Here is a 27,712-nt window from a genome sequence, read left to right as displayed (position 1 = left end):
AACACGATTCCACTGACATTCCAAACACCATTGTCAAACTTCTAGGCTTACAGGAAAGCGGCACCGGACGTTCACGTTTTCACATTTAAAACTTTGGCCTCGACCTCACTATTAACTTACCACTAACTGCTTGAAGAGAGAATATAATTTCATACAAGCAAGCAAATGTTTCTATAAAATACTGTTTTAAAATCTTAACTATAATTTATGAAACTTCTAAAATTACATTTTGTTTTAATAAGTATCAAGCTACTTTATTGAAATTTCTTTTGAGTTTTATGAAATACAGCTTTTTGGCTAAAACTTCTTCATATAAATTTATTCTGTATAAATGTACTACTAATTAAAATTTTTATAGTTTACTTTTGCGAGAATAGATTTTAACGCATTTTCAGGTTGCAAATATATATCAATATGAGAAGTCTGATGAAGTATTTGACGAATGATCTGAACTTTTGATTTCATCACTCTCTGTCATGTCATCTTTGCTATCTTCCTGATAAAAAACTAAACTTTCTTTTATTTCAAACATACATTCTTCAAGAATTTCGCTTAAACTTCCTTCTACTTTTTCTATTTCTTCTTCTTCTTCCTCCTTTAAAGTAGACATAATTGCATCTGTAGAAACTGTCTTTGCATCGTGAAATATTGTTCCATATCTTAATATAACATCTTGTTTTGCATTTTTCAGCACTTCGTCTATGTTGGCCAATTCCAGCTATAATAACATTTAGAAAGATATTAATGGTAACATATCAATAGCATTTATATTTAGAAAATTTTATCAAATAATTTAAATAAGATGATAATGTTTTAATATTTTAAAATAAATATAATTACACTTGAATTTCTCAAATAATCATTGAAAGGTCATTTGTAATAAATTTAAAATGTATTGGTATTATTTTTAAAGCTTCTCAAAAGTTAAGTAATGTGTACAATTACAGAAACATTATTTAAATGTATAACTGATGTAATTATCAATAAAGATTTTAAAATTATGTATTAATGATAACATAATAATTTGAAGCTGGTTCTTAATTTACAAATTAAACTACTGAGAAAATACACAATGTTACATCATGATCTGTTAAATGCATGTTCTGAATGATGTATGCAAGCTACATTTGAGGATATTTCAGTACACTATACATACAATAAAACAAAAATAAATATAGCTTATAGTGTGGATCAAATAGTTTATGGCCTCTAATTAATTTTTGAAATTATTAGCAGTGTTCACACAGGTAACAAAATTCTTACTTTTAAATGTTAACCAATTTACTATTAAATTTTTGACTTAGTTTCTCTTGTAGTAACCAAAACTAAAGTGTCAGTAGAACTCGACTGACTTCTTTTTTACTGTGCTTTATTTTAAGCTCCTGTCTTGCATTACAGAAGTCTCCTGTAATGCAAGATCTTACTTTATGATTTCCCCTACTTCATGATCTTTCTTTGCATATCATTAATTACTATTGATTTTCTTTTCATAAATTTATTCTTAAATACACACTGTTAGATAATCCTAAATTTTTATTGTCAAAAGATTTAAGCCATTTTGTATGAATCATGTTTTTAAATACTTTACTAAACCATACGTTGACACACAAAATGTTTTCTGAATATGAAAAACTGAAAGTATCATCATTATCACTAAGTACTTTCAGTTTCCATAGGAATGCCTGATGATCGGCTTTTCAACACTATCAAGTGATTCTGAGTTAATTAAATCCCTGTCTCCAAAGTATATTTTGAGTCATAAAATTCTATAAGGTCCAACTATAAGTCAGGAGCTTTGTTACCCAACCCAAGCCCTGGTTATTATAGTAACTACCAACCAACAATAGTGTTATGTGGAAATAAATGTTTTGGGCTCCAATTTTAAAATTTCTTGAGTCAAAAGATTTTGATGTCCATATAATCACATCATCATCAAATTGCTACATTATCGATTTGCACTTCTTTTGTTGTTTTATTTTACAATTTTAATATGAACACAAATACATCTAATACTTCAATGCAAGAGCTAGTAGTAAATCTAGTTTTGAAATACAGTGGGTGATCAGTTAGCAAACGGTTCAGACAGAACAAATCTGACGAATACTTTTGCAAAAGATTTTTGTGTTTGTTCTAAGATTTGTAAAACTATATTTTAATGACATCTATGAAAGTCTCATTCCATAAACCACGTAAAGTTGTATACATAACTATTTGCACTAGTTAAGTGCTTTTCTGAACTTTATATTAAAAAAAAAAAATTGATAATATTTGGACCTAAAAAGACTGGCATGTCGAGAACTGTGTTCACTATAGAAACTAAGCAAGACATAATAGCCAAAATAAAGAGTGGGCAAAAGATGTCTGATATTGTAGGCCAGGGATGGCGAACCTTTTTGAGGCCGCGTGCCATATTGTAAGCATACTTAGCTTTGGCACGCATTAACATCTTTAAAGTCTTAGACTTTGAATAATGATATTTAAAGAAATTAAACGAATACACTTTAATTCGAATAAATGTAAAAAATCTGATTGAAAAAAGGATGATCAGGTGATAAACAGAAATGATGATTGAAAAGGACAGAAATCATATGATGCATTACGTGCCAGATGATTTCTCTTACGTGCCACTTTGGACGCATGCCATAGGTTTGCCACCCCTGTTGTAGGCAAATGACTTCAACAGGTCTACAGTAAACATAATCTTAGCTAAGAAAAATATAAATGAAAAAGACTCAAGCAGATAAAGGAGTAAACGAAAATCTGAGAAACAAAGTACAAACATTCATGAAAAGATGGAGAGATTCCTTTTAGTTTGTTATTACATAAGTACGTAATTTTTTTATGTTTATTTATATTTACTATTTTTTGGGGTCTTCAGAACGAATTAATCAAATTCCCACAAAAATTTACGGTAAATCGGTAGTCGGTTAACAAACACAGTCATGGAACGGATTATGTTCATTAACCAATCACCCACTATATAATAAATGACGATACCAACATACAGTACTTGTAATTTTTTTTAGTTTTTATTATTCTCTGTATAGTATTAAATAAAGAAAGATGGGAACAAATTAGGGAAAGCACACAAAATGTTTAGTTAAATTATAATTATATTGAGAAAAATGAAGAAATATATTTAACGATTGTGGAGACTGTGTGCTTATAAATGCTGTACAATACAAATTTTTGTTGACCTTTCAATTTTTTTTTTATTACAAAAATTTCAATCAAAGAATTAAGAGAACAAAATACAGTACAGGTAACCCCCATATAACACTGGAGTTATGTTCCAAAAAATTGCCATGTTATGCGAATCCATGTTATACGAAACAAAGAACTAGTACGAAAAGGGGGGTTAGGTTCCAAAAATTAAAAAACATATTTATCTTATTTATGAAAATATAATAGCATCTTTCTTAAGAAGTGATACATATTAATAAAATTTTAATATAAATTAGTGATGACAAAGAAAACATTGTTTAAAAACTATTAACTGAAAATTTTTAATCTACGTAGCCAAAAATGAGACACAATTAGTCAAAGTATATTTGTAAATGTGTGGATTGTCCCAACAGTCGGAGGCACAGTTCAATGCCTAAAAACCGGTGACTGAATAAAGAAAGTATGGAATAAGGGATACACATCTGGCAACTTCAAAAGCAGAAGCGTCGAGATCTGGCAACACTGAAACAAGTTTCGAGAAGGACCACATGTATCGACAGAAGGCGGGAAAAGAAAATTTACATACTGTACTTAAGTACTAATAGTCCACAAAAATTATGCAGGAAAATCTGATAGTACATAGGCGCTCAAATGAGGTATCTTTTGCACTTAAAAGCTTTATCATGTTTACTGAACTGTTGTACGGGGATTTCCCTATTTTCAAATTACATAAAGATTGCTTTTAATAGTTTTTATTACATTTCATGTTGTACAAGGGTTTTACCCAATTCTCAAACCATGTTAGAGTGAATCCATGCTATAGAAGCCCCATGTTATACGGGGATTACCTGTATAGTAAAACTGAATGATTTTATGTTTCTAAGTACTGAGAAAAATTGAACACTGTTTAAATAAAAATATCTAATTATTAATAGAATAAATAATTATTAATCAAATTTGTCGAAAAATATTTTATTTTATATACATCACATTAATTTAAATTTGTGTAATAAAAATATATTACCAGTGGTAGTGGATGATATGGAGTTAAACATTTATCTTTATCGTCTTGTACCAGACCACACCGTAAACATCCTTCCATCCAAAATCCATCAATATTTATTCCTTTATCCTTTAATTTTAGTTCTCCAGATCCATCCTTCAAATTATTTTTCCAGGATCCATTATATATATAATTATTTCCTGAAAGAAAAATTTTTTATGTTACGATATAAATAATTTATACTAGAATTCTATCAATTATTTTCACAAGGAGAAATTGTGATTATTATTAATATATATATAACAATAATACTGAAAATACAGCCATATCCTTATATAATGCTTTCCTGAAAATGATTAAATATCAGGAATTCATATGTCAGGAAGTGTTTTCCATTATTTCTTGTGGGAAAAATTGTAACTTGTTCCCAATTCACTTGAATAACCCCAATTTCTCCAAATGTCATTGATAGGTTTATTATAGAGTTTTAATCTATGAGTTTAAAATATTAAATATTCCAAACTGCAATTACCTTAATAACAAACCTTTAACAAATTCAATAAATATGAGTGGTACGTCATAAGTTAAATCTTTTAAAGTTTACCAGTACATAGCACCTTTATAGGAATTGTATACGACTGCTTCTTTGATGGGACAAGGCAATACAGCACAAGGGCCTTATTCCATCTAACCTAAGGGATGGTATCTCTGAAGAGAATTTCTATCAAAAAATTACCTCTATTGAAGTGTTAAGTACATGAATAAAACAGTCCACTGGTCAGGTTCAAATCCATGGTCAGCTGCAGTGTTTAGTGGATCTTATCCATTTAGACATTTGGCAAATTTTATACTAATTGTGTTTTAATATTCAGTAGACCACAACGAAAATGTTGATATGATAAATATACATTTTATATTAAAATACTGCTGTGTAAAAATAGGACAATAATGAAAATCAATGTGTTTGGAAATGAATGAGGATCTCAACTGTTACAAACACTTTATTAACATGAAATTCCATGGAGAGGATGGATGCAACTTACAGACTTGGATTTTGCTGATGATACTGCGTTGTGATATGTGATGCCCAAAGATGCAGAGTATGACCACAAGCCTTGAACACGAGGCTGGAAGAATGGGATTGCAGATCACCAGTGATAAACAAAAATAATGTCCATAAACAGGCAATCAAAAATAAAAATCAGTCGAGAATCAAACAATGAATGAAATGGAGAAGTTCTGCTATCTTGGTAGCATGTTATCACCAGATGGAGGTGCTGAAGCTGATTGCTCAATGCCAACTTGGTAAAGCATCAGCTGTCTCTGAAAGACACAAAATCTGATCCACACGAACAATCAGTACATTATTTAAAATACGTCTCTAGAACACCCATTGTCATTCCAACTGCAATTTACTCCTGTGAAACATGGAAAGACAAAGATTACTCAGAAATGCAACATATTTCATCAATGCTGTCTTCAAAGGATATTTAGAATTACATATCTTAACCATATCACAAATGAGGAACTCCTCAAAAGTGTCCTACAAACTACAGGAATGTTTGAGTGTAGAATGCATTTTGCAGGACATGTACTTTGTATGCCAGAGGAATGCTTACCAAAAGTAGCATTAAAATGGAAATCACACAGTAGTAAAAGGAAACAGAGTAGACCACAAACAACCTGGTGCTCTATATTTAAAGATTAGCATTCCATGGGATGATGCTGAAACCATTGCAACTGACCACACAGCTGGTTGCCCAGCATGCCACTTGACACAGAGGACCTAGGACCAAGACTTTATTAACACATGATATATTACATTCAAGAACAGACAGTTGAAAAAGTCCTCAGTCTCCATGTTGGTCAATGGATACAAACAAAAAAAGTAAGGGTTTGCAAAATGTAAAAATTACAATCGTGATGTCGGCTGGATAAAAGAGTTTGAAAAGGAGATAACAGAAATGATTAAAAACTGAACATCTAGTAATGATCAAGTACATGACTGTTCACTGAATATCTGACTAGCTTACATCCAGTTGTAAAGTACTATTTTTAGTATCTCAGGAAACCGACACTAACTGTGGCCGGTAAAACCTCCGTTAACCTAACAGGTACTTTGTGCGGGTTCGAGATTAGTTTGCCAGGCCTGGCTTTTATGCGTGCACTGAAAAAATTAGTAAGAATAACAACAAATATCAAGTCAGAGAAAAAGTTTCAAATAGTTAAATTTGATTTACTAATTAAATATATGTACAAATGTCTATAATCCAAAACAAAATTTATTAACGAAAATCGACAAGTCAACCCGAAAATAAAATTCGGCTACTTAACTTAATCTTAATTCCCCTTTGAAAATTCGACAAATCAAATACTTAAGAACTATGAACAAAATCTCTTACGAACTAAACGTCTATCTGTCACCTCACTATACTAGGAACCTATTTCCTCAATCCTTTTGCTATCATCAAATCGAATTCCTCTGTAAACACCTTGGATCGCCTAACTTTTAATCTGGACTTTGCCTCGAATTTTTCACTCAGTAGTACACCTCAATCAGGAGTCACCTCGTTTGTCTTCGGTTAGCGTGCTGGTTTTATGCAGTGAGGTGACATCACAATTCAGCTAGGTTACTCCCCTTATTTACATACTTGATTTTCTAACATCAAATTTCTTTCTGGCAGCTTCAATTCTCCGACAAAATCTTATAAACCGTTTACAAAGCATTTAGCGCAATTTTCTGGGATGTTTTATGACGGTTTAGTATTTCTTTTTTAGTGAGTGTGGGGATTCCCCCTCCATTTTTTTTTCTCTGTGGACTGTTCATTTCCGCTGGGCAGCGCAAGTGCGCGTGATTTTTCCCACAGCGCTAGTTTTTTCATGAGTTGGTTTATTATCTTCTTTTTTTGGTTATTAAGAGAGTGGTGGGAACCTTCATCCTAACTAAACATAAGCCCCAAACAAAATATAATAAAACGAAAAATAATAATAAAATAAAAATAACGCTCGGACTCAGTTCCTTACACAGTGATGGCCAAACAATTCAATCGAGCACTGTACAGAGACAAAATAGATGAATGGTTAACAGGCAAATTTACCTCTCACAAAAAGATCCAACAAAAAAACAACCACACCAAAATACCAGCCAATAATATACTTGCCTACTATGTTCAAAGTTCTCACTGGCATATTAGCTGATAACATTCAGGATTATTTTGAAGCAAGTAACATCTTACCACTGGAGCAAAAGTTAAACAAAAAAAAAAAAAGCAGAGGTACAAAAGAAATAAACTTCTGATCAAAACAATGATTCTCAAGAACTGTACAAATTTTAAAAACACCTGCAAGTGGTCTGGATTGACTATAAAAATGGCATTTGACTCTACTACACAGTTTAATCATTAAATGTTTGTGGACCATCAGAATAGATAAAAACATCAGAACATTTCAACGTGATTTTAGAAATAAAGAGGTCATTATAGAGGTCACCAATACATTTTAAACTATTCAAGAAGCGTATTATAGTAACATCAGAACATTCACAGAAATGAAAAACATGACAGGTTAACATCAAAAAAGCATCTTCCAAGGTGATTCACTATTACTCTTGCTATTTGTCTTTGCAATGATTCCACAGTCCCTGACTTTGATAGCCCAAATTGTTTTTCTTTAAACAGCAAAAACCTCTGAAAAATTTTCCACCTTCTGTACATGGATGATCTATAGTTGTACAGAAAATCCAAAAACAAAATCTACTAGCTGACAAACACTGTCTGAATAGTCAGCACGGACATTTCAATAGAATTTGACTGGAAAAATATGCCTCGGTAACAATAAACAAGGGTAAAATCAGACAGCAAATGAATCAAAATGCCAAACAGCCAAACAATCAAAGCAATCAAGATGAAGCCTACAAATATCTGGGCATTTTAGAGCTTAATAATAATATAGCAAAGTAAAGCACAGATAGCAAATACACACACAAAGGGTCAAACAAGTTTTAAAGACCAAACTGAATGGTGGCAATATAATAAAAGCCATCAACATCTGGGCCATACCAGTTGTAAGATACACTGCTCACATCATAAACTGGACCCAAGCTGATTTGGACACTCTAGATTGCAAAACAAAAAAAAAAACTGATATATTTCACTACAGACCACATCCTTTTAGCAACTCTAACAGATAGGTCGCAGTTCTGTGAGGTAGGTACAGAGGTTTATTGTAAGACAAAACTGTCAAAGAAGGAAAACACACATTGGCTGATTACATCAAAAGACAGTCAACAGTGATGCTAGTAGAAGTGAAAAATCAAAATTTGCTAAAAGTTCAAGCTATGAAACATGAATATCATAGCAACATCATGAAAGAGAACAGAAAACTAGGAAGGCAAAGCATTGCATGGCCAATTTTTGGAAAAGATCAAAGGAAAGGATATTGCCAAAACTTGGCAATGGCTAACATCTGGAACACTGAAAAAAGATCAAGAAATCAGAACAAATGCAAGAAAAGCCAGAATTGAAAAGTTATCCACTTATGTGAAATACAAATTATGCAAAGAAATAGATCAAGCAGTGGACCATATCCTCAGCTCATGCAAGAAGATTGCATAGACTGACTACAAACAGCAACACAACACAATAGCCAAAATGATCCAATGGAACCTTTGCAGAAATTTCAATTTGTCTGCCACTAAGAAATGGTAAGCATATCATATTGAAAAAGTAGCCAAAAACAAGCAAGTCAAAATCCTGTGAGACCTTCAAATTCAAACAGATAAAGTATTGGCACACAACAACCAGATAAAACCAACATGGAAAAGAAGAAAGTGTGAATAGACAACTTGCATGTGATTGGAGTCCTGGATGTACTGTACAGTACATGTTGCACATGTGTGTTTTGTCCAATGCCATATTTGTGATGTTTCTGTTCTGTTTTAACCTCACTTGATACACAACAGAGTAACCAAACTTTAAATGGTTCACCTATTTGTTTTATTCCGTTTTAAACTTTATTTAAAACAGAATAAAACAAATTTGACAATTACTAAAAAAAAAAAAAAATCATCACACAGCACAGTTTTATTGACCATTGCATAGCATCACTTCTATCACAAAATGTACATTTTTAGTCAGTACAATGATACAACAACCAAGTGTTATAGTTTGTTTTAATGTACTTACCTTTCCTAGCAAGAGGAATTTATGTTCTTAAGAACTCTTTGGATCAACCTAGCCACTTGCTATAAAATCAAGCTTTAAAAGATTTGTATGCTTTTGTGTGGTTGAGTTAAAAATTTGGTTATTAAGACAAGGTGTTGCCATATTCTATCTTCAATTACAAACTATGATCCTCTAAGAATGAATTTGAGTCATCTTTGTACAGATCAACTACATTATACATTACAATTTTATTTCTGTACCAGTTGGCATCTTGACTAGACAATATGTTAGAGTTGTTAAATAACAAGTAAAAAAAATCCAGCAAAGAGTCATAACTTTTTATATTTTTAATTATTATAAAATGGCAAAAGGATTAATCTTGAGGATAGAGATGAATTTTGTAAAAAACTATAAATGTTAATGAAGATTTTAGTCATTATTAGGTCTGACCCTACTCAAGATATGATTCACCATCTCCTAACCTTTAACTATTAAAATTTAATAGCATTGCTCCCCCAATATATAAACCCTGCAAAATTTCGGAAATTTTCGACAAAAGTCATGGGAAGGGATATCTCAAAATCTTATACATATTATTATTTATAAAATGGTAAAACTGTATAAAATTTAATGCAATAAAATGGATGTCCATTGAATTTCAACCCTCCCTCCTTTCCAGTATGGGCATTATTTATGGATAGCCACTAAGGACACATAATATAATTAAGTGGGAAAATATATGGAGAAGCATTTACGACTAGGAAAAATAGTAAGAATTGTAGTACGAACTGATTTACACACCATTATCCTACGTGCCTAAATATCTAAGACACCTGTATCCTTCCAAACAAGTGATGTATTTCACATAATAGTAGTAAATGTATTTCTCAGCATAAAATAAAACATTTGTTGTTATAATATTTGATGATATTGTAACAGATAGCAACTTGGCCTTAATCACTCTAGGATGTAAAGATCATTATGTACAATTAGTTTCTCACACACAACTTAGTTTTATGTAACTACAAAAATTCATTTTTTCATAAGAGAAGTTAAATTTATAAGTAGCACAATGGCCAATAACAATGCTAGGAAACAATCTAACTCAGTGTTTCCCAACGTGGGGCCCACGCCCCACAGAGGGGCAATTTGATTGTTAAGGGGGGCAATTTGAAAATGGACTCATCCAGAGTTTAAGTTAACCGTATAGCCGCTGTATGCCATATTTATTGTAAATATTGATTTAAGTTAGTTTTAATTTTCATTGTTCTTTGTTTCCCTTTCCTTCTAGAACTTTCCTTTATAACCCTTTTCCCTTGGGGTGGGATTAACAATTCTGGGAACCACCGAGAACAAAGAGATGAACAAGACCCTGAGGCCGGTGAAAGAGGAGAAAGGGCATTCTTTGCCCAGACCTCGAGGTGGGCAGACGTGAGTTGTGGTGTTCCAGGTTGCGTTTGGCAATGACTGGAAAGTGCAAAAGACTATGATGAAAGGATTGGGTTTTATCGCGGTTACAATAAAACAGTGTGGCAATTAAGTGCAAGAAAAACTTCAACGAACACGACAATGAGAGACCTTCCAAAAGACTTCAACGTGAGTGTTATAAGAATTTTAGAAAGGCTTAGGTGGGGCATAGCACAAAAAAGGCTGGGAAACACTGATCTAACTTGTAAGTAACTAATAGAATAAACTTTTATCCACAAAGAAACTTTTAATTTTCATTAATGATTTCAAGTTATTTCACAAATCATCATTAGATGGATCAACATTTGAATATCAAAGAAAGTTAAAAATATGAAGGTTTACAATATAGAATAACTTACAACAAAATTATGTTACCAAAAAAATAAAATAAAAATAAATATACAGTGTGATTATATAAGAATACAAAAATATCACATTCTTTTATTTGTTAGTGTTTAAATACAATTATATTATTTCTTATTAACTTATTTTAACATAAAACTGATTTACACACATTTATTTTATCACACAAAAATGCATTTAATTTGTGTATTAGTATAAACCAAGGGTGGGCAACCTTTATTATAACATGGGCCAGAATAAATTTTACGTTTTTTCCACAGGCAGTAGTAGTTAATTGATGCCTTCCTGTGACTTGTAATTTTTTAGTCTGCAAATACGAAATAAATAAAAAAAAAGAAGTTAATTACTACATTTATTTCTCTTATCGTTTTCGAAAAATTACAAAGAATTGGAAAAATAACTAATTAATAGTTATTTTTCCAATTTAATAATTTATTAAAGATCTCACAGGCCGGGGGTTGCCCACTGTTGGTATAAACTATATATGCACAGTTTAATGCAATCAGTGTGTTGTGCCAGATACTCTGGATGAAAATAGGTCTAAGTTGTGGATAGTGTCTCTAGACAGATTTTGGAAGAGAGTTCACCAACCTTATATTCTAGTAATTATGATGTAGGTTAAAAAGGTCCACAAATATATTAATATTACTTGATAATTATAACTATAACTTACAAAACTTTTAAGTATAATAATCAAAGTTAAAATACTTTATTTTGGGTCTGATAACATTAAGTGACTGATAACAATATCTATGACTGCAACAATAAACAAATTCTATTGTATTAATTAAAATGTATTGGCATTCTTGAATTACCTGAATTAAATGTTCCTAATCCATTACGTGTACCATTTTGCCAGTCTCCTTCATAAATACTTCCATCATGATAAATCATTCTTCCCCAGCCACACATTTTACCATATTTCCATTGGCCTTCAAATACATCACCATTTGTAAAATAACATATTCCATAACCCTATAGGAAGATATATTTAAAAAATATTAATGCAGTAGGTAAGATTAGATGTGCAGTATCTATGTAAAAAATCAAAGCATAAAAGATATGCAACGCAACTCTAGCCAAGTGACTGCCTTAAATACTCGGGCTATAAATCTGCTAATTTTAATAATAAATACTAAATAATTTGCTACTAGAGGTAGATGTTAGGCACCATCTCTTATCTAAATTAATAATTATAATTTAACTTAGAATCATCTGGAAGAAAAGAACTGGCCTGGGGCGGAGCTTGAACCCTCCGCTTGTTGTGTGGTGCACTTGCCACTTGCACTACCTAGACCCCAAGCAATCCTTCATTTCCAGATGTATTTAAATTTAGATATAAACTTACACAGTTAATCATGGTGCCAGCTGGAGGTGACTTGTTTAATATACTTATACAGTAAGATGCCGCTTAATGCTGTTTCAGTATTATGTGGTAGTATTGGAATTTCCCGAAATCGCACACGATTTTGTTGCTTTGATACTCACATGCAGTCTTGCAATGTGTATTTTAGCAATTCGAACACAGGTTTGCTGCATCACAGTTGATTTATGATTATACACATAATAACGTTGATGACCAAAGATATAAACATAATATTTTATTTTATTATGATAAATATGGCAATTTTTAGTTTTTACAATGGGTACCAAAGAAAAAGTAAAGCAACAAGAAAAAGCACACAGTCTCCTCCGTATATGGCCACCATCCAGCGATGAATATTGGCTGGTTTAACACCTTCTGCAGTCAGAAATCTGATAACACCTTGCTGCTCCTCAATCGTTGACTTTTGCAATGTGAACACCACGATGTCCTCACACACACTGCGCGTCAATTGGACAGAACACACAACTGCCTGCTTCTCTCCTGCATCATGTGCGGACGCATGCACATGATGCACAACCATACAGGACACTACATTCATGTCCCTAAATGTCTCACTACAGTATCCCAAAGTGGCATATTCCCATTTCAACTGGTTTGGTTGTGATGACGTTTTGTACCTTTTCATTTGAACACCCCTCGTATATTGTGTTCTGAATGTGTGACTTGTTATAAAATATTTATTCTGCATTGATAAAGGTCATAAATTTGAATGGATATTACTGAGAAAGAAATGGCATGAAATATGAGTATAGCTTACAGAATAGGTTGAATAAAATTGAGGAACATATCACCTGAAGAGAAACAGATGAAATTCAATAATTCAATCAATGACACTAATAAACACAATAACTAAACACTTGAAGCAATTGTAAGAAGAAAAAACACCAATGTAGTAACAGATGGGTCAAAATATTTAAATAAAATTCACAAAAAATAATCTTGAATTTCACAATTTTAATAATTAGTTGTAGTTTCTGATAAACTAAAGACTTTCATAAAAAGAATATTTTCACTCATGAATTCCTGTGGTTAAAAGAGAAGTTGAAATTAAATATTGAGGTCATGAAAGCAATGCTAATTATAAGGCAAAACTGTGACTTACAATGCAATAAGTTTTATGATAAAATTGTCAGTGATCAAATTATACACAAAAAAGGTTTATCTGAAAAATGTATGCTTGATTTGATGCTAGGAAACCCCCTAAATCAACTTAACTATTAAATAGTGATATGATATCATACTGTAATAAAAACATCTTAATAGATTTTTGAAAATAAAATCTTTTAGACATTTCCATATCCTTTCTTACACCACCAAATCATTAATATAATGCCCGTTTATATTTCTTGACAAAATTTTAATAATAGAAGACCTTTGTAGAATTTTGTTGGATGGCAACTTTATGAAAATTAACTTGAAGACATAGTCTGTCCAAAATTAATAATCACCATTTATTCACTTCTTGTGTTCCAGAATACAAACATTTGACGACCTGACCTTTGTTTTTAGGCTGCTTGGCCATCAAGTTTAAAAACATTCCTTTAAAAAGCACAGAAAAATATCTAATTAAGATTACAAAGTAAAATTGGAACTGGTGAATCTTACAGATAGCTATGAAAATCTACATTTACCAGCACATTTTCCTCAGTAGATATAAAGCTCGAAAATCCCTGAGTGGTAAGGATGGAAAGAAAAATGAAGATGTCTGTAAGATTCGCCAGTTCCAATTTTAACTTTTGTAATTTTAATTGGATATTTTTCTGTGTTTTTTAAACTTGACAGCCAAGCAGCCTAAAAAGAAAGGTCAGGTTGTCAAATATTTGTATTCTGGAACACAAGAAGTGAATAAATGGTGATTACCAATTTCGGACAGACTATGTCTTCAAGTTAATTTTATTAGAAGAAGACTCGTTTATTCTATTTATCAGCTGTTGCTCCTCTGTTTTGTTTTGGTATCAAGAAACTGTGGTCAGCCTAAGAAGTAAGTCATGAAACAAAATTCTCAAACTTGCTGAAATATTTAAAGATATTTTCATTTTTTGAACAACATAAAGGAAATAAGGATATAAAGGCTTGATCTAAAAAGAAAAACTGTAGTCTTTTTATGATAATGTACAAATATACACATAAAAATGAAAATTAATAATAATAAAGAAATAGATTAATAAACAAGTGATGATATGACGGGCAACCAACTAATGCCTATCTTTTATCTGTCCGTGCTTTTTTCTTTTGCTGATATGTTCATAATGCACTCACTCTCCGTGCTGCATGGCATGGAGAGTGGATGCATGGACTTGCACAATAGGCACTGAGAAAACTTTTAAAGTTAAAAACGTTCTATAATCGATTTTGTTTGTCATAAATTGAAAAACTGTTCGATCCTGACGAAGGTCAATTAATTGACCAAAAACGTTACATTACGTTAATAAAATAGTCTGCATGTTAAAGGTTAGTAAAGTGTAGTTATAATAATGTTTGTCAAGTTATTTTAAGAAAGATTGAAAGTTAGATTATTTGAATCTTATAAAATCTTCAAATTTACTGAGAAAGTTACTTTTTATTACTACATAAATTATCACCATCATCATTATAAAACTTACATGTTGTTTATCATTTTTCCAGTTTCCTACATAATATTTCCAATTTTCATTTTCAATTGTTGGATGAGGTATAGATAAAGTTCCATAACCTGATCTTCTTCCTTTAACCCAATTGCCACTATAAACTTCCCCATTCTTTTTATACCAATAAGTACCTACACCTATTAAAAAAGTTTTTTAATTTAGTATAATTAAAAATTAATATTTTATTAATAAATATTTGTTTTAACATATTAATAACATTATCTCAAAAAATAAAAATTGAAATTATTTACATTTAACTGAAATATTATATTAATTATTCTGCACATTTCATACATACAAATTAAATCAATCTGAAATTTTATAATCAGCAAACAACCAAGTATCATGTTAAAACAATCTGAAAAAAATAATAATATTTAGTCGTTCGTCTGACTATTCTGTACATTAGCTTATAACAGAGGTGGGCAAGCAAGAGTTCAGTGGGAGCTGAAATGTAGGTTTTGCAAAATGCATGGGAGCCGCAGTTCTGTACTGTCGTGGCGGATAGTATGGTAAGGCCAGGAACACACATGCGTAAAATTCGGCATAAAACCTAGCATAAAACAGAAAGCATAAAAATTTTTCTGAAATTTTGGCTGAAACAGAACTGAAAAGAGTAAAGCATGTCTCTACTTTTTACGCCGTAAAATTTTTACGCCAAAATTCCTCCAATAAAGAGAAGTCTTTTCTGTGACATCAAAGTAGCCACATGGTTTTCATTCTAACAATGGCGGCAATGAGGGTTAACCCTATAATTGTGACGGTTTAAAAAAAACAAAAAATAAATGAAATAGAGGGGTTTATTAAAATTTTATGATAGATTTTACACCGAATTTTATGCATGTGTGTTCCTGACCTAAGGCAGGGAAGGATAGGGTGTCCCCATCCAGGTCGAGAACTTGTTTTAAAAGAAAGGATTTGAAATATCAATTTAATTTATTGCACCAACTTGGAAATAAATTATTAAATATTACATATATATAATTACATATTTTCATAAAATTGTGGAAATAAAATTGTAAAAATAATAATAAAAAGCAGTAATTAACACTTTCAGCAAGAGCCGCACGTAACTCAAAAGGAGCCGCATTTGCCCATGTCTGGCTTATAACAACAACAACGTATGGTTGATGAACTGTGATAATGCAGCAAATCAACAGAATTATAAGAATAAAAATTTATATTTTAATCTTATATATTTAGTTACACGAATAAAACAAAATTATTAGTATTATTTTATTTAAACTTTCTTATAGGTAATATTTATAAAAATAAGAATGAATAGCCTCTTGTATTACAACAACAAAAGAATTACAAATAAAATTCAAAATAAACCCATTCATTATTATCATGAATATATTTAAATGTTATAAAACAATCTATATAAATAACATTAAAAAGAGAAATTCACACAAAAAATTAAAAATTACTGCAAGTACTTTTGTATCTATTGTAATTATTCCTTAAAGCAGAATATAAATTATGAAAACACAATGTAAATTTAACTTATTCTTCTCAGATTCTCATTTACAGACTTCTCAATGTTTTATCACTATATACAGTCAAACCTGTTTTTATGCGGGGGATAGGGACCGCATTAAAAAAAACGCATTAAAAAAAATCTCACGAAACTTCACGAATGGCTGTAAATAATAGTTTTCGCAACACAATTAAAAAAAATAATTTTTTTATGCGGTCAACAGGAACCGCATAAAAAAAGTCTCACATAGAAAATAACTCAAAACCGTACGAAATAGAATTTATTGACAACAGATGTCAGCACTTGACTGCATCGTCTGGTCTATCGTCTGTTTTACATATTTTTGTCCAGGTGGTGTTTTGTTGACTTAAAAAGTAAATTATTTCATTTTTCGCATATTCATGCAATAATATTACTATAATAAGTGCATTTATGCTATAATAAGTTTATTTAGCTATAATAAGTCAACGTGAGACATGACGAATCGCACGAGACTAGTCGCCAACTATACCGCACAAATTAAAAATTCGCATAAAAAAAATCGCACAAATAAAAATCGCACATAAAAAGAGCGCATAAAAACAAATTTGACTGTATATTAAATTCTTATAACGTATAACTATGGCCAGCCTTAAGTTAATCAAGCCCAATCAGGCAGGCTGTGAGCTGAGCTGAACTGTGAATTTAGACTGAAGCTGAGAGCTGAGATGAGCTGGAATATGTTGTAGCAAAGCTCATTTTTGAAATTAAATCAGTAATAACAACAGATATACAGTATATCAGATATGATTTCATGTATCTGTTTTTAAAATGAGAGCATTGAAATAAAAACTACTTGAGCAAACTGAGTACCCAATCTATGACTTGTAAAATGTTTAGATTTCTCACAAGTTGCTTTTTCTAAAGAATAAAAAGTTTTACAAAATATATCCATAACTGTCAGTAATTCTCATTGAGATTTTCCCATTAAAATATTTTATTTATTTCACCTTCGTACCCGCAATCGAACTCAGTTCGATCGGTTTACATAGCGTTACACAGAAAACGGGTTTTTAGACCCTCGGGGAAAAAAATTTTTTTTTTGATTTTTCGGATGTTTTTTCAGTCCCCAAATTTTTTGAAAAATTTTTACCCGCGCGAAAAAATTTTATTGCGATTTTAATTAACCCTTAATGATGCGCAATTAACGCTTAATTGTTTTTTTATGGGATTTTTTTATGGAACTTTATTCATCCTTCTAAAGTTCTAACGCACCGATTTTACTTTGGTAAAGTTATTTAAAGCTATTTTCTGATGTAAGAAACAACATCCAATAGTTTTTTAATTTTTTTAATTAATAGATTTTTTTATAATTACGTTTAATTAAGTCGGGGGTCGGAAATTTCAATTAAAATCGTAATTAAAAAAAAATTTTGAAATATCCCGCCATCTAGTATTCATCCTACTTTTTACCCTTCTCCTCCCGAGAGTTTCATGAGAATGTCCCGCGAAACATGACACCAGCTGTTCTCAAGGTCATCCAGCTGTGTAAACAATGACTCATCGGTGTCAAGTTTCGCGCTAAGGCCAGAAAAAGGAAATTGTACTTTGAAGCTTTTTCTTCAAAATTAACACATTTCTTTCGTTTTTTTTTCATTTTTATTATTTTTAATGTAATTAAACATAATTAATTATAAAATTTAAAAAAAAAGTAGGAAAGAAGGTGTTAATACATCAACAGTTCTTCAAAAGTTTGAAATCAATTGTAAAATAGTTTTTCTAATGTTTTGTGAAATTTGAATCTGAAAGAACAAAAAACTTTATTGATGTTACTTTATTTCTATCATTCAGGAATAGAAATATCTTGTAGTAAACATCACTGGATAGTTGGTCATGAGTTTATGCATGACAAACAGGGTGGCTTTGTGGACTATTCCAGTTTTTCTTCATTCTTTCAAAGTTTTAGGCTAAGTGGCCTGTTCCAGACTCAACCCATATTCTATTTGGGATTTGCTCTCAGTTATCTGTATATGATCAACCATTTTCATCTGTAGCTGGCTATGATATGCATTAGTGAATCTACCTTTAGATTCTTTCTGATCTTATTATTATTTATTATTAATAAGTCTATGGAATAGACTAATTAATGTTGTTGACAGCAGATAATGATTTCTGTAAATTGTCTTCATTTTTTGGAATTACAACTTGATCATTGGACAAGAAAAATTTTTTTATTCATATATATGTTATGGACAAAGTGATTAATCAAGCATTATTCATAATGACCGGACATTATGAATAATGACCAAAAAGGGCGTGCAGTGTGATAAATATTGATTCATTTATCAAATTGACCGGTCATTATGAATATTGCTACCACCTAGTCAGGCAAAGTGATAATAATACGTTGAGGAGTGATCATCCGACATATGCTAGCCAATCGGCACTCAGTCACGTGTGTGTGTATCGTGTTTACTACCGAATTTTAAATTTGATTAAAAAAAAACTCCACTTATTTCATTTAGAAATATTTATTTTTTGTGAATTATTTCAAAGTACTATTAACTGATATTCTTCCGGTAAGTTAGAAGTAACTTCCATTTTTGACTCTCACTTTTTCTATCATTAACAGTATTTGTTAATGATAGAAAAAGTGTTTGTTTGCTGATTTTGTAATAATTTAATTGTTTTCACCTTTTTCTGCTATTAACTCGTTTAATCAGTTGTTCGTGTCACTTAATGATTCCTCCATGATCGTTACTTTTGTCAAAGAAAAAAGATTAACTACTGGTCACATAAATTTAAAATCCGGTACTAAATGCAATATGCATGCGCGACTAAGATGTAAGTTCTGATTGGCTAGCGTATGACAGATGATCACTCTTCAACGTATTATCACTTTGCCCGACTAGGTGGTAGCAGTATTCATAATGACCAGTCAATTTGATAAATTATTGAAATTTATTACAATGCCCGATTTTGTTGGTCATTATTCAAAATGACTGGGCATTATTCAGAATGCCTGTATTAATCACTTTGTAACTATTATAACATATATAATGTTATAATAATTATGAGTCATGTTACAATGTTATAACACTATTATAACATATATAACGTTTAAATAAGGACTATTTTCCCAAAGAATGTCCTTTCAAGAAGCACCCATATTGGCAGAATGCCCATATATTTCATTGCCTTATCAATCCAATCCACAATAAACACATTTTCTTTTATAGTTAATTTTATGTTAATGTTCAGAATCATCTTCATCAAGAAGATAATAAATCAGTATGATTTACTCAAATATTAATACCTAACCATATCAAATGCATACAAAGTTATCTTTTCTGGCATATTTTATTATGAACAATTATAAATATAATGATCAACATCAACAAATAAAAAATATTCTAATACACTAATTGAAAATTTCAATTAAAAGTTTCTGTAAGCTATTAGTAACCTCTTATTAAAGAGAAATGTGAATGATATTATTTACATTTCTCGTTAATAAGTTACTTCATTTGTCTTTATCCCTTCAATAAAATTGGAGATATGAGAAAGAATATTGTAAAAAATACAGGCATGATTTTAAACTAATTAATTTTTTTAAAAAGGAGTAAAAATGCTTCACAAGTACTGAAAAGATGAATACTTTAACTAATTTTATTGAATTAGTATTTCTAATAAAGAATAAACAAACAATCTATATGAATACAAAGTTTTCTAGAAAGTTTTTCCAATTAATATATGCAAAAAAAGGGCAAAATCAATCAATCTTTATTATTTGATGTAACAGGTGTTATTACAAAGGGGTTAAAGAACATTGTTATTTTAAGTTAGATACATGAACAAAGAAATTATATATTGATAATTTATACAGAGTTAGCATGGCAAAATTATCACTGAATAAAATTTGGTAACAAAAATCAGATGTCAGTGTAGCAACTTGAACATCCAAAAGAATGTTGCAAGAATCAAGAAGGTGTTTTCTCATATCCATCGCTGTTGTTCCACAAAACAAACATTCAGAGTCACCTAAAACATTAATTATTTTACCATTTAGGTCTATCGAAAACCTATTTAATCTAAATTGTGCAGCAAATGACTTTACTTTATAACTCAAATCAGACAATAAATAAGGTGTGGGACTCCACATTCCATTAAGAAAAATTTCACTATTCCAACCTCTTTCACTCAAATATTGAACATCTTTTAACCAATATAAGTCTCTTAGTCATTAGTCACAGTCCAGAAAGAACAAACTTTCACTTAAATACATATAACTAGAAGACAATCCAAAACAAAAAAAGGGGGGGAGAAATACAAAATCCTTCCATTTCAAGAATGGAAAAGAGCAGAGACCAAACTCAAAGAAAGCCAGAATTTACAGAATTCCTTTACTATACGAATCCTTATACTGAATTTTCTTATATACAGAAAGCACAGACCAACCTGTAGACATGAGGTTTAAAAAATTTACATAGCTTTTATATAAAAACTGAATTACTAATGACATAACAGGAAAAGTCTTAAAGAAATTGAAATGAAGTAAAGAAGATTTCTTTGATTGTGCTGATCTAAAACACTTAGAAAAGAAAAGCAGAGGAGCATTTTGCAGCAGTTTCATATTTCTAAGGTATCTGAGAGTACTTGAAATAATGAAAAATGTACACTCTAAAGAAAGCAGTTAAATGAATATATTGTATAACCAGCTATCTGTTTACTCTTAAAATTACTTAGTTTAAATTTACTAAATTACTATAAAAAGACTAAAAAAGTACAAAGAAATAATCAGCAATTTTGTTGAAAACAATTAAACTTGATGGAATAGTTGATTTTGCCAATTAAACAATATCAAACATATAATTAAAAAGTAAACCCCCACAATCCTGAAATTCAAAGTACTGAACGATTAAAATCAAGAACCACAATGTTCTTGATTTTAATCGTTTAATAGTGATGCCTCTGTAGGATTTACACTTTTATAACTTCTGCTTATTAATGAAATCAGCACTTGAATTATTTAATATAAATTTATATATATTTTGTTTATAGTTTTTAAAAATTATAACAGTAAAACATGCTTATATTATTTTTACAATAGTTAGTATTATAATAATTAGTTCAACTCAATACTTACAAATTTAAAAAAATATTACCATATTTTCCAGCGTATAAGACAACTTTTTAACCCAGGAAAACCTTCTCAAAAGTCGGGTGTCGTCTTATAGGTCAAGTATATTCCAAACTCTATATTTTAACTGTAAAAGTCAAGGGTCGTCTTAAACGCCGGAAAATACGGTATTTATTCTATGCCTGTCCCAAACAGCAGTCCATAATTCAATCAACAGAAAATAGACTTTTTAAACATAGTTTGATAAAATATTCCTGTTTTCTGAATTGCAAGCTGTTGATTGTTTCATATTTCTTATAATAATTCTTTCAAATTTGTACTATTTTATTATATAAAAGAAAAAATTTATTTCTATTTTTAAAATTTTAAGAATTACAGTATATTGATTTTTATCATATGAATTTTTGTATTCATATGCTAAAATCAATATCATTCTTAAAATACTTTATTTTTAGATTGCATATTATTCATATCAAAATAAAAGTCAAAGCTTGTTAAAAACTGGGGACTCAGTATTAACTTTACCACGATACTTAATAATTATAAGGGAGATACTGATGTACAGGGGCTTGTATTCACTAGTAAATACTATTAAGAAATACTGTATTCTCTTCTTTACTAGCCAATATAATTTTATTTCTTCAATAATTTCTTTCAATTTGACAGTAATAAATTTTATAATTTTTAAATTTATAAAGAAATTGAAATTCAAACTGCTTTTTTTGGACAATGCAGATTTCTAATTTGTATTTCTTACAAGGTTCAAAATTTTAAATTTAGGTACCTATAATTTATATAATTTCTGATTTAACTGAAATATATTAAACTGTTCTGATTAAACTGAAATAATTTATGTAAGATCTTCTAATATGTTAAAATATTTGAAAATTTATATAATAAATACTGTTATGTATTTTATGTAAAAAAAAAAATAGAAATCCATGCTGCCTGAAAAATGAGTCTAGACTTCTATTTCTTATAATTTTAAAAATTACATATATAAAAATCATCTAAAATATTTTAAGTTATTATATACTAGCAGATAAGCCAAACACTGCCCGAGCAAAAAATAACAACAAACATTAAAATTATTAGATTATTTCGTACTTTTAATGCTTCTATTATCGTATTTGATTTATATAACTACAAAGATTATCTTACATAAGGGTTTATCACACCAAGTGACCAATCTAACATATTTTAAAAATTCTTTAAGTTGTGTACAGTAGAGAAATAAAAAATTTTAAAAATGTGTTAGATTGGTCACCTGGTATGATAGATCCTTACATAAGATAACCTTTGTAATTATATAAATCAAATACAGTAGAGCATTGATTATCCAAAACAATTCAGGACTGTGGTTGTTCGGATAACTGATCATTTACAAAAATTATATTAAACACAAAACTGTACTGTATATAATTTGTATCACACGTCTTACAAATACATACCTTACATAATGTAGGGCATTAAACTAGGCCTACAGTTCAGTTTGGTAGGGAGGGAAAGAGTGCTGCAATGCCACGGCCTTAGTGGAAATTTGAATTTGCCGACTGGAACGCGTTCGGTTAACTGATGTTTTGGTTGATTAGTATTCGGATAATCGATGCTCTATTGTACTTTCTATGAAACTCAAATTATTATTGATATAGTGAATATCATATCTAATTTAGTTTCGGTTTAAAATGAAATAGGTATATGTATACAAACACTTCTTAAGACGAGTCATATGCATATTCAAGACTTTAATACAGAAATTATTTTCATTTCGTTACAAACCTGTTAGCGGTGTGCTTCGTGAAATTACAGCTTAACAGGTTCGTAATGAAGTGATGATATCTCCCGTGTTTGGAGGATGGTGAGCTTTAGAAATTATTCTTAAAATAACAATTTATAAATAAAATAAAACGTTTTCAAACAAAATACTTCAAAAATATCACTTTCAAAAAGTTTCACTACCTAATTTTCTTTTTCATTTTCAAAAATCACTGGATTATCTACTCTTTTGAAGATTATATGATTCTTTTCTTTAAGTTTTCAATGCAGTGGAACCAATTTAACCGTAGAATGACAATGTTTAAAATAATTGTTAAACACTGTCTTTCAAGAATTATTATTAAATTATTATTGAAATCATGACCATAATATATTGCACTTCAACTTTTAGGGAATATGAATTAAATAAATCACATCATATCAACATTTTAATGCATATTTGCTTGGTTTTTGCAAGACTAATCAGTTGAAAATTATAATTTATTTTAATATGTTAAGTCATTCATCAATGATAAATATTATTTTCTTTGAAAATTTTTATGACTAAATTAGACAAAAGTTTTCCCTGTTATAAACAGTAGGTAAATTATCAGAAGTCTTCTTCTCAGAGTAAATTCTATGAAATACAATCTGGTTATATTTGGATTTATTCATTTAATGTTTTCTATGGTGTTTTTACATTTCTGAGAATAATTTACATAACTGTTATTTCAAAAATCTTTATATTATTGGATTATACTAATACCAAGGTTCATTAAATTGTCTATCAATTTTTCTGATATTTTAAAACTTAAATGTAATTAAAAAATATCAAATTGCCTAAATTGAAAACTTGTGTTGCCAATGAAACTTTCATTCTTGAAAATGCTGGCAATTAAAGATGCTTCTCTGTTAATTTTGGAGCCAGTCAAAATTGTTGCTGACATTCACGAGCATAAAAGTTTTCTATGTCTTCTGATCTAGCTATGATAAACTCATTATATTTAATGTTATATTTTTTCAAGTTATTTCAAACCGATTTTATCAAATGAGGTGAATCAAAAAAATAAAAATATAAAATTACCACTTGTCACAAATTTGGAAAAAAGGCTTATCAATAGTTACATTATGTAATTTAGTGAGCTGTAAAAAATTAGACCCCTGATCAGATACAATAGCTACAATATTGAAGGCAATTTGTTCAAGCTTTTTGTTATACATAAACAGATGCATCATCAGTTTTTCAGCAGAAGTAGAATATTGCATAGTTGTATCTATTGCTTGTTTAAAATTTTTATTGATGTTTCTTCTTAGAAAAACAGTAGAAGTATTTGCAATGTTGTTACTTATTTCACTTCCATCATCTTCAAAGCCTATTATTTTGTCTGTTTTTAACACTATATTTTAAAAGTGTCTTCAAAGAGATTTTATCCATGCAGAAATGATTTGACTTTCTAGGGTCATGGTAGATCCCTTGATTTCAATCATTTGAAAAAGATTTTTACTCAGCCAAGGATCTAATTCAACATCTTTTACATACCTCCATAAACTTGTTCTTGATGACAGTGAAAACAGATCTCTCATGAATCTGTAGTTTTTAGGACTTCAATTGAAAATACAGAGACAGAGCTAAATTCATCATTGCAGCTGACCATTTCTTCCCTCCTTTTGTACGAGATCCAAGTTTGATTTGAGCTATCAAAAAACTTTTTAATGGTGCAGAGAAATGATCTGATATGTAAGCTATTATATCTTCTCCCAAAATTTGTTTTTGTTTTTTAGGTGAATTTCATGATTTCATTGCATTGAGTTTTTTATTAAGTCTTGTTATTTGTTTTCCTTCATTTTTGATTGAATTTTGTAATTGTTTCATTTTTGTTTTAGGAGAACTTGCTTCAGCTGAAGATGTAGTTGCTTGTTGCATTCTTAGTTCTGATGAAGTTGATGCAAGTTGTGTCATAGCATTAGATTGTGTTTGTTGAGAGATAGCATACCTACCTTTCTTTAGTGGTAATGTTGACTGAAGATCTGTGTGTCTTTTAAGTGGACATCAATGAGGTTCTACTCGTGATGGAAGATTTGGAATGCTAAATATAGCTGGAACTGCATTCCAAATTAGCAGGTGTTTCTCTACATTCATGAACATGCAATCTTCAAAATGGTCAGCACAAATTCAATAGTTTGCATACAAATAATCAGGAGAATTTTTTTAAGATTTCTTCCCTTCTGGTGTTTATTACTCATTTCTTACACCTGAAATTTTTTCCTGCATCAGACATACATATATTCTTATATTTTTATATACCAGCTAAAATACCATTAAAACCACTCATTCTTTAAAAGTAAATGCAATACAGACATCTGTATGTTAAACATTGAAACATAATTTCATATATTTTATATAGCATAAGATAATTTTGTTTTTATTTATTTTAATATGTAAATACAATACACATGTACATGCACGTATATAGTATGTCGGTACATATTTAAATGTGATAAACAATACGATTTCATACTCTACAGTACTTATACTAAAAATGCTATTCTACTTTCAGGGTCTTTTGGAAATCTAAAGAATGATAAGTCATTCCAAACAGCTTTATTTATTGAACAATTAATAGTTGACACAGTGCACTCCAGAATGTTTATTTCGTCCCATAGTTCACGAAAAAATGCTAGCATCTAACGATTTCCCTTGCTAGCATCTGCTATAAAGGCGCACATGAGCAGATTAACTTATGGGACAGACTGTTACCTTCCATGAAACTACTTGTCATTTATACTATGACTCTCTTCCCAACATCCCAATCGACTTCCCTTTTCATTGTTCATTGATGGTTCTCCGAATAAACTCCCCTCCTACATTGATTCACGAAAGATTAAGAGGGGACAGAAAATAACAGAAAGGTGAAGGACAAAGAACAGAAGGAAAGACATTGAAAATATTATATGGCAGGCAGCCACACTAAAAAAGAGGATTTATCATTGGCAATTCCATATGATTAAATATATATAAATCAATAAAAAAATTCAATTCACATTATTTTATTTATTAGCATTGTAATTATTAATTAACATTGTAAATATTAATATTGTATGGTATCTTTTTTCAAAATAAATACTTTCCCAAATATTAGCATTCATTTGGAAGCATAACAATGACTTAGTAGATTCAAATAAAGTTTTCTTTTGAATAAATGCTAATATTTGGAACTAAAAATTTTATATATACTGATACTAAAATTACTGATTCAAAGTATATTTTCTTGAAATTAGTTACTTTCTTTGAATTAATTTATATTCATTATTGGCTATCTTACAATATACTATTCAAAGTATTGCAAAATAATTTAATCATGTATTTTTTCAAAATTTTTGATACATAAAACTTAAAAATGTCATTAGTTATTTGAAAGTTTTAAATTCAAAATACAATGATAAAAAAAAATTTGGCTAGTTATAACAGCTGTTATGTTGTAACTTTAAAGTTTATTACACTTTTCCATTAGAATATTATTCATCACTCTCCATTTAGTACGAAAACAGAAGTTTAGAACAGAGATTCAAAACATAAATCATAACTTATTTATAAATATAATATCTTAATCCATTAATTACCATTTCTTTACACTGACAATGTTGACATGCTATTGTTGAACCAAAACATCACGTTTTTTGACAGTTATAAAAACTTCGTGAATACTAAAGAATATGCCCAATTATGACTAATATTTATTAGCAAAATGAAAAGAGAAAGTGCTTATTAGCCAATTCAACAATCTTCCAAACAGACTTTATGATCATATTAAATGGATTGGACTGGATTGATAAGGCAATGCAATACGTGGGCAATCTGTGCATCTTGGAAGACCTTCCGATGAGAAACTGGCCCCTATTTAGGGCTTACACTTACCATGCTTTACGTCATTATGCCATTCTCCAACGTATCGATCTCCATTAAGAAAAAACGTGGTTTTTCTAAGCCCTTCTCTTTCGGCCAACTTCTGCCATTTTTTCCACAGCGGAGGCTCGACGTGTTTTCTCTGTAATACGTATTTGTCTCTTATTATAATCCTTTCCATTTCATTAAAATTGAATAATAATTTGATTGGAATTAAATATTTTATACGAAAAAAAGCATTTTATTTTAATTTAAATATTCTATCATTTCGAATTTATAA

General features: G+C 30.0%; 1 protein-coding gene across 1 annotated transcript; it reads right to left on the bottom strand.

Annotated features, from left to right (window-relative positions):
- Positions 1 to 184: 184 nt before the first annotated feature.
- LOC136985044 (MORN repeat-containing protein 3-like) lies at positions 185 to 27,712 on the bottom strand. Its single transcript, XM_067282242.1, has 5 exons — positions 27,445 to 27,712; positions 15,151 to 15,311; positions 11,976 to 12,135; positions 4,190 to 4,368; positions 185 to 718 (listed from the first exon to the last, which is right to left on the bottom strand). The coding sequence occupies exons 1-5, from the start codon at positions 27,611 to 27,613 to the stop codon at positions 410 to 412; spliced, it is 978 nt and encodes a 325-aa protein (XP_067138343.1). The 5' UTR covers positions 27,614 to 27,712; the 3' UTR covers positions 185 to 409.

This window comes from Centruroides vittatus, unplaced genomic scaffold (genome assembly GCF_030686945.1).
Source record: "Centruroides vittatus isolate TY-2023 unplaced genomic scaffold, ASM3068694v2 contig_943, whole genome shotgun sequence".
Taxonomy (NCBI): domain Eukaryota; kingdom Metazoa; phylum Arthropoda; class Arachnida; order Scorpiones; family Buthidae; genus Centruroides; species Centruroides vittatus.
This window is presented reverse-complemented; position numbering and strand designations above follow the sequence as displayed.

Coding starts and splice junctions, on each gene's coding strand:
- LOC136985044 (XM_067282242.1), bottom strand. CDS start 27,613: ATGGAAAGGATTATAATAAGAGACAAATACGTATTACAGAGAAAACAC. Junction 15,312..27,444: donor GCATAATGACGTAAAGCATG/GTAAGTGTAAGC, acceptor CTTTTTTAATAG/GTGTAGGTACTTATTGGTAT. Junction 12,136..15,150: donor GGAAAAATGATAAACAACAT/GTAAGTTTTATA, acceptor ATCTTCCTATAG/GGTTATGGAATATGTTATTT.